General features: G+C 36.6%; 2 protein-coding genes across 4 annotated transcripts; one reads left to right on the forward strand and one right to left on the reverse strand.

Annotated features, from left to right (window-relative positions):
• Window positions 1-4,613: 4,613 nt before the first annotated feature.
• Window positions 4,614-9,049, forward strand: LOC126713752 (uncharacterized). Its single transcript, XM_050413607.1, has 9 exons — window positions 4,614-4,799; window positions 4,893-4,949; window positions 5,686-5,783; window positions 6,164-6,233; window positions 6,664-6,712; window positions 7,661-7,749; window positions 7,843-7,890; window positions 8,438-8,497; window positions 8,709-9,049. Exons 1-9 carry the CDS (start codon window positions 4,617-4,619, stop codon window positions 8,817-8,819), a joined length of 765 nt encoding a protein of 254 aa, XP_050269564.1. The 5' UTR covers window positions 4,614-4,616; the 3' UTR covers window positions 8,820-9,049.
• Window positions 9,050-10,987: 1,938 nt separating this feature from the next.
• Window positions 10,988-18,142, reverse strand: LOC126713753 (polyprotein of EF-Ts, chloroplastic). Of its 3 annotated transcripts, none has more exons than XM_050413610.1 (5): window positions 17,970-18,142; window positions 14,661-17,076; window positions 13,984-14,193; window positions 12,653-13,364; window positions 10,988-11,965 (listed from the first exon to the last, which is right to left on the reverse strand). In XM_050413610.1, the coding sequence occupies exons 2-5, from the start codon at window positions 17,005-17,007 to the stop codon at window positions 11,326-11,328; spliced, it is 3,909 nt and encodes a 1,302-aa protein (XP_050269567.1). In that variant the 5' UTR covers window positions 17,008-17,076; window positions 17,970-18,142; the 3' UTR covers window positions 10,988-11,325. The 3 variants fall into 3 exon arrangements, with proteins under 3 accessions (XP_050269567.1, XP_050269565.1, XP_050269566.1); XM_050413608.1 differs by having other exon boundaries at window positions 13,984-14,262; XM_050413609.1 differs by lacking the exon at window positions 17,970-18,142 and having other exon boundaries at window positions 13,984-14,262; window positions 14,661-17,110.
• Window positions 18,143-18,802: the final 660 nt, after the last annotated feature.

The raw sequence follows: 18,802 nt of genomic DNA on the forward strand, positions 1-18,802 counted from the left end.
CTTGAACATATTCTTTACAGTAGAAGGATAAGAAGGACCAATATATATATATATATATATATATATATATATATATATATATTTTATGGTTTTTTTGAAAGAGAATTGGGGTTTATTAAATATAGTGTAGGGATTTACAATAGGGAAATCAATAATAGGGATTTTACTATCTTCTAGTACATGGGAGATTTCATATAAATATTCTAGTCTATTTGCTGTGGATTTATGAAGGGAAGGATCAAAAGGGAATTTAGAGGTATCACTCACTACAAAAGATGTAGTAGCCATAATAGTTTTCAACTGAAAGAGTTGTTTTCCACACACCAAACAGGACCACACTACCAACTTTTGGCTAAAACGTCCACAAGGTGACTTTGGAAAACTAGCTTCTTTGGTTCACTTAAAAACATACTCCTTAGTGTTCTACTTGATTATATAGTCTAGTGTTCTGATGTGATTGATACAGAGGATCCACTTATTATGGCAACTGTAAATCACAGAGCGTACTAATCAAAGGAGATGAAAACGTGATATGGCTTTGATACCAAATATAGAGGAACATGTAGAAAGACACAAAATATAGAGGAAGACACAGAGATTCAAAGGGGGTGTAAGAAGATTATTATGGAAGTTGGTTGAGAATGTAGAGAGCTAACAATACATACAATATTACTAGAAGATATGGATTAGAACAGGATACTATATACAACAAACTTACTGATATTATTAGATTGAAAAGAGTTGTTACATATGACATGAGAATTTTACATAAGTAGGAAGGAAGGGAGTTCTGAAACTCTAAGGCTCTATATCCCTCCTTCATACACTGATCTTCTATTTATAGCACTCGGAACTCAAACTACAATTCAACATATTTTACAAGCAATTATTTTGCTGACAACACAGTAGAATGCATGGGCTTGACAAAGCATCATAATGTCTTCTGGTAGGAGTTGTTGGAAATGATAAAAGCTGAACTTGATAAAAGCTAGGGGCAATGATAAAAGTTGCTACCATACGGAGGAGTGAATGGTTCCAATAGATAAAGATGCAATCTTCGTCCTTTTTTTTAATTTTTTTTTATAATTTTTTTATATATATAAGTGTCGAACACAATTAGTCCCATCGATCTCTTCCTTGGAACCAATCATCATCAATATCCAGATCTAGGTCATGATTGTCATAATAAGGGTCATTGTTTATGAAATGATGGGCAGCTAGCAAAGGATTTGGTAGTTCCCAAGCATCAACATGTGGCAATTGCTGGTGATAGACTTCTGGAGTACTTGGTCCTGAGTCATTCGGGTTTTGAATTCCTATGTTGAGTGTTTCTGTCCACTTGAGTGCTTTCAAGCAATATGACCAAGAGGGGTCCACATGCACATGGAGAGAATTATTTAGATTAGTGAGCCAATGGACTTCTGGTGGGTGGAAAATTCTTTCTGCTTGAACATCATTTTTTGAATTAAACTTGACAATCATGGATCCTGTAGTAATTCTATGTCCAAATCTTGTATGAGCTTCAGTGGTATATTATTTCCAATCTCCATCATGAGCATCATTTTTGAGGATTTCAAACCAGAATTTTTCAAAATATCTATTATTGTTTGGGAAAAAGAGCTTGTAAAATCCTGGTTCAAAGTGAATGCATAAGTAATACTCATTGAGCAGATACCACATGTAAAGGTAATGGAAAACAGTCTAATTGGATATCCAAAAGGCAAAAGGTGTTTTCCATGGCTGGTCAGGGTCAGGATAGATGGCTAGAAAATGGTTGTAATGTTGTTTAAGGTAATCATGGAGGACACTGATGAGTCTTTTGGATCTGGCTTCAAGGGTTAAGGTTTTATGTGGTCTTTTATATCTGAGGGAAGACTTTCTATCATATCAGTTATGGAATATGAATGTGAGGATGAGGATAGATCTATGATAGGGTATACACACAAGGGTGAAGGAATGACTGTGGTATTAATGGTTAGGGATTTTCTAGAAAGATAGTCAGTAATCAAATTATCTTTTCCTTTGATATGCCTGACTTGGAAAGACCACTGTGAAAACCAATTTAACCATTTGAGCAGTTAAGGATGAGGGAGCATCTTTCTTTTGAACTGAGGCATTTTTGGAAAAGAAGACATATCCATTTCAACTAGGAAATTATGCCCAAGGAGATGAAATTGGAACTTTTCAATTCCATTCTTTACTGTAAGTATTTCTTTAAATGTGGAATGGTAATGGAGCTCTGAGGTCTTGAATGCACCACTTTTATATCCACAAATTCCTTTTTCCATCAGTTTCTTCAAAAAGAGCTACTGCCTAGTATTCATCACTGGCATCTGTTTGTAGTACACGCTTGCCTAGTCCTGGAATTTGCAATGGAGAAAGCTTTTCTGCCAAAATTTTCAATTGCTGAACTGCTCCTGTATGGGTTGAATCCCATTCTGGGGGGTTCTTCTTCAAGAGTTGAGCTAGACAGTTTCTGTACTTGGAAATCTTTGGTATGAAATCAGACATATAATTAACAATTCTAAGAAATTGTTGTATCTGTTTGGCAGTAGAAAGCTTGTCTAGAAACTCTTTAAGAGACGTAGCAATATGTGGCTGTAGAGTATACTTTTCATTTGAAATAGTTATCCCCAAAAACTCTATTGATGTTTGCCCAATGACCATTTTTTCTTTGAGAGCATAATTCCTTGAGATTTCACTAAATTATAAAATTCAGTGAGCAATTTTTCATGAGAATTTGCATCTTTTGAGAAGAGAAGAATATTATCTACATAGATCAATGCATTTGCCAAGAGAGGTTAAAACCAGGTCACCATTGCTTTTTGAAACTGAGATGGAGAATTTTTTAGTCCAAAGGGCATAATCGTCCACTGGTAATGATGATCTGGGATGCAAAATGCTGTTTTGTATCTGTCTTCCGAATGAATTCTTAACTGACAAAATCTTGCTTTAAGATCAAACTTTGAGAACACTTTTGTATTTGAAAGATGCTGGAAAAGAGCACATTTGTTTGGCAAATGAAACATATCATCTACTAGAAAATGATTGAGATCTTGGTAGTTGATTACCAATTTGAGTCTTCCTCGGATTTGCTCAGCATGCTTGTTAACATAAAAGGCTTCACAAGCCCATGGGGAAGAAGTGGGTTCAATGAGTCTTTCAGTGAGGAATGCGGAGACCTCTTGTTTGGCTAGAGCTAAATGAGCTAAATGTTCTGGATTCATTCCTCTATGGTTGGCTTTTGTAGGATTGACATCTTCATTCTTTTTAAAGGGAAGGCGTATGAAAAAGTCTGGGTTCATCCACAAGGGATTTGGATTTTTTTGTAAGAACTCAGAATGGCTATTTGCACAACAATCATTAATGATCTGGAGTCTTAGGGAATCATAAGGATCAACAACGAACAAGTGAGGAACTTGGGTCTAAGTAAGGAGATGTTTTTTATGTGAAAGTCCTTTTGATGACCATCTAAGGTTAGGTATTTGGTGAAGGATATCAAAGCCTATAAGAAGGTCTCTACCAGTGAGAGGTGATCCAAGAACTTGATGTTTTATGGTGAGGGTTGGGAAAATTCTGATGAGTATGGGTTTGTCTTTTTTTTTTTTTTTTTTTTTTTTTTTTTTTTTTTTGTGATTGGGAATGTTTCTCCATTTGCTACACGGAACATCTAGTAATGAGGTAACTAGAATTCTTCAGGTAAAATTTTGGGATGAATGATTGTTGCTACTGCTTCGGTATCAAAAAGGGCAACGACAGGGGTAGGTCTAGAATATATGTCAAGGAGAATGTGAACTTGGGCAATAGGAATGGGGCTTGCCAAAGAGACTAAAGCAGGTTGAGAAGTATAGATAGCTTGAATTGAAGAAACTGATGGAAAAAGGAATATTTGTGGATACAAAAGTGGTGCATTCAAGACCTCAGAGCTCCATTACCATTCCACGTTTAAAGAAATACTTGCAGTAAAGAATGGAATTGAAAAGTTCCAATTTCCTGGTTCAAAATGAATGCACAAGTAATACTCATTGAACAGATACCACATTTAAAGGTAATGGAAAACAGTCCCATTGGATATCCAAAAGGCAAAATGTGTTTTCCATGGCTAGTCAGGGTTAGGATAGATGGCTAGAAAATGGTTGTAATGTTGTTTAAGGTAATCATAGAGGACTTTGATGATTCTTTTGGATCTGGTTTCGAGGGTTAAGGTTTTTATGTGGTCTTTTATATCTGAGGGAAGACTTTCTATCATATCAGTTATGAAATATGAATGTGAGGATGAGGATAGATCTGTGATAGGGTATACACACAAGGATGAAGAAATGACTGTGGTATTAGTGGTTGAGGATTTTTTAGAAAGATAGTTAGTAATCAAATTATCTTTTTCTTTGATATGCCTAACTTGGAAAGATCACTGTAAAAACCAATTTGACCATTTGAGCAGCTGAAATGATAAAATTGAAAGTAAGAAGACTATAAAAAAAAAAAAAAAAAAAAGAAGAAGAAGAAGTTAGAGGCACAGTTTTGGGTTTTTTCCAAAAAAAAAAAAAAAAAAAAAGAAAAAGGAAAAAAAGAAAAAAAAAGGGGACAAGCTTCATTGTCTTGTATTGTATGTAAGCATGAACGACGAGCTAAAAAAAAAAAGTTTGAACCCGAAGAGTCTCTCTCTTTGCGCGTATGCGAGTGTGGTGTGTGTCAGTGTATGCGAGTGTTTCGTCCGAGGAATCTTTCTCCACACAAAGATGAAGCTGAAGCAACTAGAAGGCCTCCTCGGTGATCTTCAACAGTTCTCCAACCCAAAGGTCTCTCTCTCTCTCTCCCTCAAATAAATACCGACAGACAGACATGAGTGTTTAATCATACCTCTTTCTGATTCATCATTCTCTATGCTGCAGGTGGAGCTGGAACAATACCCAACTGGACCCCACATTGCCTCTCGCATGCTCTTCACTGTATTCCTCTCTTCTCCAACTTCTCTTATACATCTCTATAAGTAAAAAAAAAATTATATTAGCTTTATCTGATTCTAATTTTGGTTGTATCAATCCCTTTTGTTTGTTTGCCGATCTTGGTCTTTGTCGAAATTGCTTATGGGCTTGTAAAATTAACAACTTTGGCTACTTCACTGTCTTTAAACAAAACTTGCATCCAACTTTCAAATTAGGGAAAAAAAGAGAAGATTGTAGCTTTTTTCTTTTAAGTATTTGTTTGTGATAGTAGCTTGAATTTCTCTGTGCTTATCTCAATCCTGAAATAAAGCCACTTATAAGTCGCTTTTTTGAAGGTGGAAATGTTATAGGGGTAATATTTTGAACCAAATGGCATGGCCTGTAATTTTTGTTGTTATGCCAAGAGCTACAATTTCCTATGATTGTGGTAGAATTTAACATTATGCTTCCACTTTGTTACTGTAAATTTTCTTTTTGGTGGTTAACATGATTTTTTATTTTATTATTATTATTTTTGGGATAAGTAACCACACCACCACCAAAAACCAAGCCCTAGTCCCAAAATTTTGAGGTTGGGTATGGATCCTGAACAAACTAGTCAGGGTCACATATCCTTTTCCGTCATTGTATTCCATTTGAACTCATTCTTTGTTACTTCCTTAATTGACATGTCTTTTTTTTTACTACTTCCATTAATGTTATTTTTGGGGTTAAGTAACATGTTTAAAAAATATATCAGGCAGAGAATTCATTTGGGGATATAAGCAGCAAGGTAGTGGCCGATTTTGGTTGTGGCTGTGGTACATTAGGTGCTGCCGCAGCTCTTTTGGGTGCAGAGTAAGAACCATCTTTCCCCTTCTTTTCTTTCTGCTTTCTCTCATTTGTTTTAATTGCTAAATTTTGGCTGAGATTTAAAGAATGCATCTGAGGCTTAGACTTGGCTTTGTCATCCGTTTTACCATTTATTTCTCTTTCTGTTGTATCTTAGGCCATGTATTTTGTTATGCATGGTCCATTATCTATTTCCTTACTGCCTCTATCTGGCATTTATTTCCTCTTCTTATTTCTTCACAATCCCCTTAACTTGAACAAATTTGAAAGTATGCAAAAGAATTTGCATTATTAAAAATCGAAGCAAACATTTTTAGGACTTAAGGATGATAGTTTACTCATTTGTGTTAATTTGTACTGCTCTTAACTTTGTTTACTTTGAATAGACATGTTATTGGCATTGACATCGATTCACAATCTCTTGAAATTGCGTCACTAAATGCAGAGGATCTTGAGGTACGGTCGTTTTCTTGAATTTGTTAGGTTGTAATGTTTATAGGTTTTATTATCTCGAAATGTTTATTATTTCATAGATTAGGAGATGCATGAATGGAATAGCCCAATAGTTTTTGTTTTATTGTTCATTTATTGATTGATTGATTTTTTTTTTTTTTTTTTTTGGTGAGGGGGGTGGGGGGGGGGGGTGTTCATATATAAGTTTTGTGATGGAAATGTTTTGAAGTAAATCTCTCTCTCTCTCTCTCTCTATATATATATATATATATATATCGCACACACACACATACATACATACAACATATGTCGCTAATTTTTCTTGTAAGTGGTTGTTCATTGTTGATGATTATGAATTCAATAATTAGATAATTTTGTATTAGTGTTGATTCAACTAATGTATTGTTGCTTTCTTAATGTCTTGAACCTGCAGTTGGATATAAATTTAATACAGTGCGATGTCAAGAACTTAGGATGGAGAGGTAACAATTTTTGAACCCAAACTGGCCACCCCATTGTGTCTGTCTTGTTGAAGCAGAATATTGTAATTGACTCTTTTATTAAAAATTCAGGGCTCAATGAGGTGGTTAGAACTTATAATTCCCTAGAATTCCAGGAATCCAAGTATATTGTTGACATTTAGGATGACAGAATAGAATATATTCTTTCTCTTTTTGTGCAAATTTATTTTAGTATTCACTCTTGCTGGTAACAACCAGGCTCCATAATCTGAAATCTTGTAAGTTTGCAACAAATTGGTTATTTATTATTTATTATTTATTATTAATAAGTTTGCAACAAATTGGTTTTTGACCAGCTACAGTGCGTTTGTGTAATATTGCTGTTACTCCACAAAGCGTTTCTTTGGAAATATAGGATTTTGTAATTTCAAGTAGAATAAAATGTATGTAGTCACTTTACTATAATATTCTATCTCAAGAAACACTGCTGGACTAATTTTGGGAGATAGCATATAAACTTTTAGCAGAAAGTCCATGATAGGTTTCATCTTGCATTGGTTGTATTTATAAAGATGATGAAAGGACGGAGATGTGTGGAGAATGGTTTTTTTGTTCACAGAAGCATGGATGGCAGGGACTTGAATTTCCAACTGCTTCTCTGATGATTTCCTGTATTGCTAGTTTCTGGAAGTTATTTATTATGTGATGCACAGGACAGTGTAGGTGTAATCTTTCTCTCTCTCTGGGATTACAAAGGGGTGGGGTGGTGGGATTTATGTAATTAAAAAAGTTGACAAAATAGTGGGGTAGGTGACTTAAACACTAGTAGATAACATCTGAGCCTGTGATAATAGATAATATTTTAACTTGGATTTTAATATTACATTTTCACTAGATGTGTGCCATTGACTTTGTGACTAATTTTTCTTGACTTTTTTGTTCCTTGTATTTTCTTGATCACTTATTTAGGTCAAACTGTTGATACTGTTGTAATGAATCCTCCATTTGGAACCCGGAAGAAGGGTGCTGACATGGAATTCCTCTCTGTGGCTTTGAAGGTAATGGGAATGATCTCATTATTTGGATGTTTCAAATGCATCTGAGCAATACTTTTTTCTAATATGTGTTCTATATTTTGCTTTTACTATCAGATTGCTTCTCAAGCAGTTTATTCCTTGCATAAGACCTCAACAAGAGATGTAAGTAATTACCTTTGATATCCAGCTTTTAGAATTAAAACTTAATTTCACTTTATAACATGGCATGTTGATTGCACTTTATTCATGTCTTATGCATCACATTAATTATTTGATTGAAGATAGTTATTCAGCCAAAAAAAAGAAGAAGAAAAAGAAAGATTAAAGATAGTTATCTAAAGATTCGGTTAATCTTGTACTACAAGACAAGCATTTCCTGTTTTAGATACATAGCGGAATCTGAGAGCATTTCAAGATGCTAGCATGTGTAATCTTTATTGTATAAATGAAAGATGGTCAGTATGGTGAATTATTGCCACATTCTGTTTCTTTAAATTTATGTTTTTACCTCTGATGGCTTGGCAGAACTACTTTTTGGTTGTTGTTCTGGACTGAACTACTTAAGTTGAGCCTCATGCTAAACAAATAGGTTCTGAAACACCTCAAGAAACTATTTAGTAAATGCCTAAAATTATTCTATGAATTGATTTTGGACCATATGATGTGGATCTCGTTATTTTATGCCATCATTTTTCTTTTGTCATTGCAGCATATCAAAAGGGCAGCCTTGCGGGACTTCAATGCTAGTAGTGCTGAGGTTTTATGTGAGGTCGGTGAAGATGGCTTTGTTCAGTAATACCCTGATATTTCCATTAAGATGTTGCCAATTGCATATGACCTTATTTTCGGCCAAACCATTCAATATTGCTCACAAGTCATTCCTTTATTTTATGCTGTTTAATGAAATGGTTTGATGAGTACAAATGATTTGGTTGTGGACATGCTATTCAGCTATTCATGTTATGTTTTCATTTTGTCAGCTTCGATTTGATGTACCACAGCTATACAAATTTCATAAGAAAAAGGAAGTGGACATTGCTGTGGACCTCTGGCGATTTGTGCCCAAAGTTAATCAAGGAAAGGGGGACTAGCGTCACATCAATATGTGCATGATTAAATCATAGGAAAAGAATATAAATATTAAAATAGGTATAGGAATGTGCCTTTCTAATTTTATTGGAGTTCTTATCCTGTAACAATTGAAGAGACAATGTTGAGGCGTTTTTTTCCTTCCTATTTTTAATTTTATACCCCTACTCAGTTCTTAATTTTATGAGAGCTGTATTAAAATTGTTGAAATGTACTTCTATTCTCAGGTTTACACTCGGTTTTCATATTTTTCTACTTCTTATATGGACTTGTTTTACTTTAAATGAGACAGACTACTTTTTTATTTTTTGGTAAATGGGATTATAAAACAAAGAAACTACACAAGCAACAGATCAATAGGACAACGCCTACTTACATACAACCCAGACAGGTCATGGTTAAGAGCAGGGAGTAACTCCACCAGAGGAACATCAAAAATGTAGAAGTCTTCATTTTGTTTCACACCTTTTCTGGCAAGGTAGTCAGCGCATCTATTAGTTTCACAGTAGCAGTGGCTGAAACGAATGCGTGGAATCTGAGCTGCTAACTGCTTGCAGTCATCCAGAAGGGGAGAAAGGATTGAGATTTGTCCGATTGGGATTTTTGAGGACATCTATTATAGCTTTTGCATCCAACTCTACTTCAACAGATTGGAAGTTCTTGTTCACACAGATGGTTAGGCCATCCCTTAACGCCCATAACTCCGCATCAAAATTCGAAGTAACACCGATCTTTCTTGAAAAGCCTACCACCCAATTACCAGACTCTTCTCTAATCACACCTCCTCCACCAGCTAGTCCCGGGTTGCCTAAAGAGGAGCCATCCGTGTTTAGCTTCCTCCAACCACTACTTGGCCTCTCCCACCTAATATTCTTCATAATGAAACTGTTGGCTTTCTTCCACTCTGCAGCACACCAGTAAAAATCACTTGCTTGACTGATAATATGAGCAACCAAATTTGGGTTGGGATCTCTATTCTGAAAAATTACACTATTCCTTTGCTTCCATAGCATCCAAATGGCAAAAAGGAACACAATATTCAAGGGGGGTTTGCTGTGACAATTAAGTTGCTCTTTCCTAGCGTTCACGATCAGCCATGTATGAAGATCACATGTAAAAAAGTTCCTGTCCATCTTGGAGATGCCTAACTGCTTCCAAAGTTCTTTTCTATCCCCGCAATCCCGCAACAAGTGGATAATAGTTTCCGGTTCGTCTCTGCACCGAGGGCAATAAGGGTCAGAACTGACTCCTCTTGAAGCTAGGCAACCTTTTACACCAATACTATTGTGAAAACATTTCCAAACAAAGAATTGGATTCTTGGAAGGATTTTAATTTTCCAAATCCAATCCCCCTCGAACTCATGGTTGACACTTCCTGAAGTTGCCAATTTATACGCACTATTTAGATCAAAATTCCCATGGGAGTTGGCTGCCCACGACAGCCTATCCTCACTTCTAGCTACTGATTTTGACATCTTGAGGAACAAGTTTACCCAAACTATCAATGTGCTTCAGTCAAGGCCTTAATTTCAGTTGTTGAAAAACTTGCATTGTGATTTTTGGTGCGCAAATGAAACAAGTTTCTGCCAAAGAAATTAATGTCAGGTCCTGTGAATAGCCACCGCTTGATGTCCTGTATGTCCATGGTTATACCTTGGATGCCAGGTAATGTCATTCGTGCACAAACGTAATGGGCACAGAATAGTAGTAATGTGATGTCACAAAAACGCATGAATTTTACGGAATCCACTCTCATTTTGAAACCCATATAACAAATGACTTATAGGGTTTTAGTGGAAAAAAGCACCATCATAGAACAAATTCAGTGTTAGAAGTAACCATCATTTTACCCAAAAAGAACCTTCAGGCAAAACTTTTTAACTGCAGAACCAGATTTTTTCCTTATAGGGTTTGGGGGATTGGGGGGGGGGGGGGGGTGGGGGGGGAGGTATCATAAAAATTCTTAGAGCGTGGGCCCACGTGATCTACAGCTCTTACTAGATCAGAATACTAAACTTATGCAACCAAAAAATTTATTTAGTGTGTTTAGTGTGTGTTTGGATGAGCTTATTTTGTTTTTGTTAAAGTGCGGACTTGAAAAAAATAATGCTTTAAAAATCTATACATTCCCTTTTAGGATGAACATAATGATTTACTCAACAAGAAAAAATGGTAATAAAAAGGTATTTTGCCATGCCTTGATCTTATATATTTAGTAATTCAAAAATGCCTCCACAGAATTGTATATCCAACTTTCATACTGCAAAGAACAAATTAAGAGATGCGCCTCTTTTCATCTCAAAATATAGATGCCGAAAGTAGCTTTCGTGATCATATAACACATACATAGGTGCCATCTGCGTATGCAACATTAATCATAACAAAAAGAATCAGACAACTCTCATCTAAAATTAGTCTTAGCCTCGATATCTTTGTGCTTGCTAACGCACCATGTTCCACGGGCTTCCCACATCTGGTTGTGCTGAAATTGATGTGTTTTTATTCTTCTCATGCTTCAGTTGCTGCTTTTGCATTTTCTTCAACTTTTTCCCCGAGAGTGAACCGAACAAACCTCCTAACTTTTATGTTCTCCCCAATTTCAGCTACAGTTTGTTTCACCAAGTCCTTCACCAAAATACCATCATTCTTAATGAAAGGCTGCTCAAGAAGAGCAAGCTCCCCAAGCCTCTTTGAGATCCTCCCCTCAACAATTTTCTCTCTAATGTTCTCGGGTTTTGATAGGAGGTCCTCTCTTTGCATTTCAAGCTCTTTTTCCTTGTTCACAATACTCTTAGGAATATCTTCAATGGATACGAACTGCACTTGTGGGCAGGCCACAATTTGCATTGCCAAATCATCAACCAACTCCTTGAATTTTTCACTTCTACCAACAAAGTCAGTCTCGCTGTTCACTTCAATAAGAACTCCTATGCGGGCATCATGAATGTAGGACCCTATTCTGCCTTCAGCTGCAAGCCTGCTAGATTTCTTGTCAGCAGCTGAAAGACCCTTCTTTCTAAGGTATTCCTGTGCCTTCTCAAGATCCCCTCCAGTTTCAGAAAGAGCTTTCTTGCAGTCCATCATCCCTGCTCCAGTTTCTTCTCGTAGTTGTTTGACCAATGTGGCAGAGACTGTTACTGTTGGTTGCCTAGAATAAAGAGTTGAAAAAAATACAACATTAGTAAGATATAGAAGAAAATGTCAGCCTCTTTTCAAATTTGTGGGAAAAAAAAAAAAAAAAAAAAAAAAAAAAAGGAAAAGGAAAAGAAAAGATATTTGGTAGGTCCATCATCCCCACTCCAGATAATTTTTCACATTTACTGGCTCACATAAAGAGCTAATGAGTTATTCTCCCAGAAGAACCATCAACAGCATTCAGTTTACGAAACATACATATAGGAATTTGAAATTATTTTATTTTATTTTATAATTCAATTGTTACATCACGTGGGGGGAGGAGGATTTGAACCTTGGTTCTCCTCATAAAGGAGACCAAGCAATGTCACTGAGTTATAAGACGCTTGACTTGATTTATGATGCATCTTATATTAGATTCATAATATCAAGGTGCATGAGAGAGGAGGAAAAAATATTTGGTAAGAGCCAACACGCTAGAATTTATTTGTATTTTTATTTTATTTTAAATAATGCCAAATTGATGCCAATCTACTTTTCAAAAACCATCAAGTTCTTTGCAGTTTGCACTATGGAATGTTTTTTCTCAAAAAAAAGAAAAAGAAAATCATAATATTGTTATTTCATCTAATCTCATTTCCCAGCTTTAAAACACTCATATACAATAGTAAGTTAGAATTCAAAGAAAGCAGTCACTTACTTTTGAACAGTTTCCTTGGCTTCCACTGGAGCAGGCTGCTCTTTTTCTGCTTTGGGCTCTGCTTTTGCTGCAGTTTGGGCTGCCACCTCAGCAGCAAAATCCTGGCTTTTTTTTTCCAAGCCCTCTCCAAGATTGTACCGCACAAACCTTGTCACTTTTATATTTTCTCCAATGGTTGCAATGGTCTGCTTCACCCAGTCCTTTACCACCATCTTATCATTCTTTATGTATGGCTGCTCAAGCAATGCCAGTTCCTCGAGCCTCTTCCTGATTCGCCCTTCAACAATCTTTGATCTGATTTGCTCTGGCTTTGACAATAGATCTTCCTTCTGCATCTCAATCTCTCTTTCCTTGTTCACAATTTCTTTTGGAACATCTTCTGTAACAAGATACTGTACTTGAGGGCATGCAGCCACTTGCATGGCTAGATCATCTACCAGCTCCTTAAAAATGTCACCGCGAGAAACAAAATCTGTCTCACAGTTTACCTCTACCAAGACACCAATCCTGCTATCATGAATGTAGGAACCTATCCTTCCTTCAGCAGTGGCTCTGCTGGCTTTCTTTTCTGCACTTGCTAAGCCTTTCTTTCTAAGGAATTCCTGAGCTTTAACAACGTCCCCTCCAGTCTTTGAGAGAGCTTTCTTGCAATCCATCATTCCAGCTCCTGTTTCTTCACGCAGCTGCTTCACAAGAGCTGGTGATATAGCAGCTACAATCCAAATATAAATAGATGTTAAAAGAGGAGACAACTAACCAGTAGAAGATTGCTACTAAACACAGTTGAATTCTTATTGATGACATCCTTCCTTAATATGCCAAGGCCTAAAGTTTTTAATAGCCAAAAGAACATCTATTGAAGAGTTGGCCCATTCTTATTCTTGGTTTATACTTTATAATATCCTTTTATGAATTGGCAAATGTCTTGGTATCAGATAACAAACTATGATGTACAATAAATATTGCAATAAAATAAAAAAGAGAGTAGAAAAAAAGATAGTTCTTGGTCCATCCTCATATGATTAGATTCTATATTTTACATACATTAACATATATTAATGCATGTACATGAAAATGTTATTATCTATATGCATATTTACACTACCTACATCATCACACCAAGTTTCTTCCTCTATCACATGGTCGTGCTTCAGAACCATTGGACAATCCCAACCCTTTCCATACTAATGAACTAATGTATCAAACGAATGTTATTTAGGTTTGTCTTCAAGTTATAATTTTTAACTTGTTTACTTTGGGTTTGACAAAAAAAAATTGTGAGACGCATTAAAGCTAGGAAAAGGAACAGGCAAAATGGAGAGAATAAAAACCTTTAGTTATGCTTTCCTTGGGGGAAGAACTACCATTGTGTCCATTTGAATTAGTCATGCTGCCATTTTTCTCAGGGGCAGCTTCCACATTGTCATCTTCAACTTGTGAGGCAGAAGGAATTTCACTCTCTGCAGCAGGTTTTTGATTCTGCATGGCATCATTGGTACTGTCAACAGAGCTCTCTACAACTTCTTTGATTGCTTGACTTCCTGAAGAGATAACTTGATCATCAGCTAATTTTCCAGATGGATCAGAACTTTCATCATTTTCCTCTCCGTCTGTACATAGAATTGACAATTCAAACATATACCCACCAAAGTGAAACAAAAACATCTTGAGAAATGCAAAATCAAAGGACCTAAATCCATACAGTACTTACCAATCCATCATTACCATCAAACCCAACAAAAAGATTGCATAGAAAAAAAAATTTGCAACATGAACCACAGCAAAGATTATAATAGGAAAGGTGTCTCAACAATTACATGTTCACTGGATGAACCTTCCTATGATATATCTTACAAATTATCTTTTACTGTTAAATATATTAACTGATACATTATTGTACAGGAATTAATAATGTTTGGTTTCAAGTGACCACCTCAGACAAGGAGTTATTACAGAAACTACACAGAATAGAAGACAAAAAACAGAGAGAGCTGGGGAGGGCACAAACCTTTGGTTTCCTGGGTAGGAGCATCTGGTTGTAAACCTGAGCTGGTTATACTTCCATTTTTATCAGGGTTGGGTCCAACCTCATTATCTTCAGTTGGTGCACCAGAAGGAAGTTCATTCTCCGCACTAGGTGCTTGTATCTGGAGTTCATGATTCACTACTGCAACATCAGCTTGACCCTCTATAATGTCTACTGCGGCTGGAATTTCTGAAGACAAGATTTGATCAGATATTTCATCAGATGACTCGGATTTTACTTCAATTTCTAGTCCATCTGTTGTAATTGCCTGCTCAATTATCTGATTTGCAGTAGATACACTCCCTTCAGGAGCTGAAATTTCAGAAGTCACCTCTGCTTCTTTCTCTATGGTTTGAACGGCGTTATCCAGAGTTCGTGTTGAGCCAGGGATAGTGCTTTGCAGGTTCTTTTCATCATCTGAAACATCAGTTGATGTATGATCTAATGTTCTGGCTACCACATCCACCTCCGTTGAAGAAGCTTCATCATTTATTTCACCAAGCGAATCAGATTTTTCATCACTTTTCAATCCATCTGTTTGGGAAGCCTCTTCAGTTATCTTATTGAATGTAGATACACTCCCTTCAGGAGCTGAAATTTCAGAACTCACCTCTGCTTCTTTCTCTATGGTTTGAACGGCACCATCCAGTGTTGGCATTGAGCTAGAGATAGTGCTTTGCAAGTTCTTTTCATCATCTGCAACATTGGTTGACGTTACATCTAATGTGCTGGCTACCAAATCCACCCCCACTGAAGAAGCTTCATCATTTATTTCACCAAGCGAATCAGATTTTTCATCACTTTCCAAACCATCTGTTGGGGAAGCCTCTTCAGTTATCTCACTGGAAGTAGACATATTTTCTTCTGGAGCTAGAATTTCTGCACTCAACTCTGCTTCTTTATCTTTGGTTTGGGCAGCACTGTCAATACTTTGTGTTGAGCTAGAGGCAGGGTCCTCATTGTCTGCAATATTGGTTGAGGCATCATCTAACGCAGTGGCTCCCACATCTGCCTCCTTTGAAGAAGCTTCATCTTCTTCAATTGTTTCTTCCACAGTAGAAGGGACACTGACCATCCTCTCATAGCTGCTTACTGGTTGGGCCTGCTGCTCCTGCACTTCATCAGACCCGATTTTGCTTTGATTTACTTTTTCTTCTATTTTTTCTGAAGTCTTTGTTATTGCTTCAGTTGCTTTCACTAATTTCTCCCTCTCATCCAAAAACATAGAAATATCCTTGTTTTTACGAAAAGCAAGCACAAAAGGGTTTGTCGCAGCATGGACAACCCCTTGGTTGAGCTGTGAATCCAACTTGGCAATATCTTCTTCTTTCTTCATTGTCAAGGTTACCCGCCCTCTTGAGATACGCAACACCCGGACACTGACTTCTTGGCCAACCTGTAGTGAAGAGTTCCCCATAAGAGTTCCAAATCCTTCATCAACTTCCTCTGACATGGGCAAGAAACCTTCTTCCCCATCAGGAAGAGATATAAATGCACCAGACCTTGTCATATTCTTCACTGCGCCCTCTAGGTCCTGCCCCTTGACAAACTTTGAGCTTTTTTTTACCTCATCCCTCCTCTGGTTAGACATTGGAAAATTCCTATTGGCTGGTCCAGCCTTATCACCACTGGCAGGAGAATCTTTCCGTTGCCGCAGGTTACTAGCATCATCCCTTTCACGCATGGTGAGAGAAATTCGTCCTGTCTCAGTGTTTGCTTCAACTAATCTTACCTTCACCTCTTGACCAACAGAAACAATACTTCTGACATCCTTAACATAGCTATCACTCAACCTGGAAACATGCACCAGCCCATCAGTGAAAGCTCCAAAATCAACAAAAGCACCAAATGGCTGGATTGATCTAACTTTCCCAGTAAAACTTGCACCAGGAACCAGTTCCTCATCTTTTACAGGCGGCATCTCACTTTTCCTAACAGGTCTTGAACGTCTGGACATAATTGAAGTAGGACTGGCATCTGGTTTATTGGACAATTTTTCACTACCTCCAACTCCACCGGATGGATCTTCTGATGCTCCTGAGGAATCTTCATCTGCAATAGGTGAATCTGCCTCCACTGCCACATCAGTTCCTGTGGCTGATAATCTATGGATTCTAGATATATGATGTAAAGAGCATCCCCTACTATACTGAGGGAACAATTTAATAGAAGTTGACAGAGGTAACAGACACTTCTGGGGAGATGGTGTAAGTTTTGTAGGTTTCCTTGCCAAACTGGATCTTGTCAAACAATTGTTCTTCCTTGTTGCAAACACAGTTCCAGGAATAAGTGAAATATTGCTTATAGAATATGGCATTACTGGCGTCATATTGACTTGAATTACAAAAGTCGAGCTATTAGTCTGCAGCTAAAATAAGTTCTTCATCCCTTGCTTTTCCTGCACAAACATAAAAATGGGGCATGACAGAACCCTTGAGAGTTTGAGATTTAATTAGACACCTGCTGTTGGGGTGACTTTCAAACCAAGATGCTTAATGTCTTCAGAAGATATAGAAGAAGTCACCAATTTGGCACAGCAAGAAACATTTGCAATCGAGTGCATGAACTACCATCTAGAGCTTTGTGATAAAATTTTTTGCTCCGCAAATCAGTTTCATGTTCAATACAACACATGGAAATGAGGAAATCTAATCATGCGAAAACCCAACAGAAGCTAATTTTAAAAATACATAAAAACATGAACTAAAACTCAATTCATATATCTGGACATAGTTTATCCTGATAGTGGAATACAAAAGAATCTAAGCAACCAACATCAAGGCAGATAATTCAATCAATGTTCCCATGAAAATAATCAGTGGCACAACACAAGGATATTTATCCTCTCCATTGTTCAATGTGATAAGAAATTGTCAGAAAATCAATTTCGTAATTTTTAGAAATCAATTTAAAAAATACAGCCTTAAGGTACATTACAAAGCATTAAAAAAATTTATAAGATACAAGCACTTGTCCCCAATCCTGTGTCTACAATCCAATTCACACAATTCTCCATCAGTGTACTACAACTGGCAAACCATTCACAACTAAACAACCCAACACCAAGCTTTCTACAGCAATTCAACGACTAATGAAGGAAGAAAAGTTCAACAAATATCACAAGAATTCACAAATTGCTGAAACAGCCCCATAGCCATAAAAGCAGGTAAGAGCAGTAAATAACCAAAACCCACATAAATTAACAACAACCCAATATTGGAAGGTCATCCAAATTCACAAAGCAGTACAAAAGTCAAAGACCCATTTGTCCAAACAAAGTAAAGGTAGTACCTTTGAAGCCTGAAGAGCCAAAAAGACCTCAAAAGAGTAGTACTTAGAGAGTTAGAAAATGTTAAAAGAGTGTCTAAACTTTGCTCGTTCAGTGGTGAAGGGAGGGAAATGAAAGGTGGGGCTTTAAATCCTTATCTTTTATGACATTGTTTTTTTTTATAGCTCATGATGGATAGGAAATCCGGGACGAGGTTCTTCGGCTCTTTCGGCTCGAGGTGTAGAGCCAGCCAAGCCAGCAAGACCATGATATTATCACTAATAGTACTGGTACTGTTCTTATTCTTTTGGGCCTTGCAAGATTGGAGTTTGGTACTATTTGGACCCAAAATTTGGTACTGCACAAATAAGAGCAGGCAGTAGGCCCAAAAATGAACTCATGTTGTGCAAGTGATATTGGGTAACTGCCTAACGGGTGCTCCAATTAATAAATTCTTTTATAAAATTAAATTGTAACAAGTGCTGGTGGAGGACAGGAGAGAGATTTGCATCCAGTTGCGGCTGCTCCACGTTTCGGTCAGGATACTTGCAAAAAAAATGCATATATATATATATATATATATATACTTACCAATATATATATATATATATATTCACACACTAAATTAATCTATTTTGATCACCCTAAATAAAAATGTTGAGTACCCTGATTTGAGAATTACAAGAATTTGAGTTCAATAAAAATAAGAGTCATTTTTACTATAATTTCATAATAAATCCTATGCGGTAAGTTGTTATTGATTTTGATTTGAGCCCAATATTGACATCACTTTTTTTACCCATAAATATAGCATGTCACATAAGATTTGTTAAATACTGTGGACATAACATTACTC

The sequence above is a fragment of the Quercus robur genome, chromosome 2 (genome assembly GCF_932294415.1).
Source record: "Quercus robur chromosome 2, dhQueRobu3.1, whole genome shotgun sequence".
Taxonomy (NCBI): domain Eukaryota; kingdom Viridiplantae; phylum Streptophyta; class Magnoliopsida; order Fagales; family Fagaceae; genus Quercus; species Quercus robur.

Excerpts from the sequence above, each read along its gene's own strand:
- LOC126713752 (XM_050413607.1), top strand. The coding sequence starts at position 4,617 with ATGAACGACGAGCTAAAAAAAAAAAGTTTGAACCCGAAGAGTCTCTCT. Across the intron at positions 6,713-7,660 it reads CAAGAACTTAGGATGGAGAG|GTCAAACTGTTGATACTGTT; the intron begins GTAACAATTTTT and ends TCACTTATTTAG. Across the intron at positions 7,750-7,842 it reads TCCTCTCTGTGGCTTTGAAG|ATTGCTTCTCAAGCAGTTTA; the intron begins GTAATGGGAATG and ends TTTTACTATCAG.
- LOC126713753 (XM_050413608.1), bottom strand. The coding sequence starts at position 17,007 with ATGACGCCAGTAATGCCATATTCTATAAGCAATATTTCACTTATTCCT. Across the intron at positions 14,263-14,660 it reads TCCTACCCAGGAAACCAAAG|ACGGAGAGGAAAATGATGAA; the intron begins GTTTGTGCCCTC and ends TTCTATGTACAG. Across the intron at positions 13,365-13,983 it reads CAAGGAAAGCATAACTAAAG|CTGCTATATCACCAGCTCTT; the intron begins GTTTTTATTCTC and ends TTTGGATTGTAG.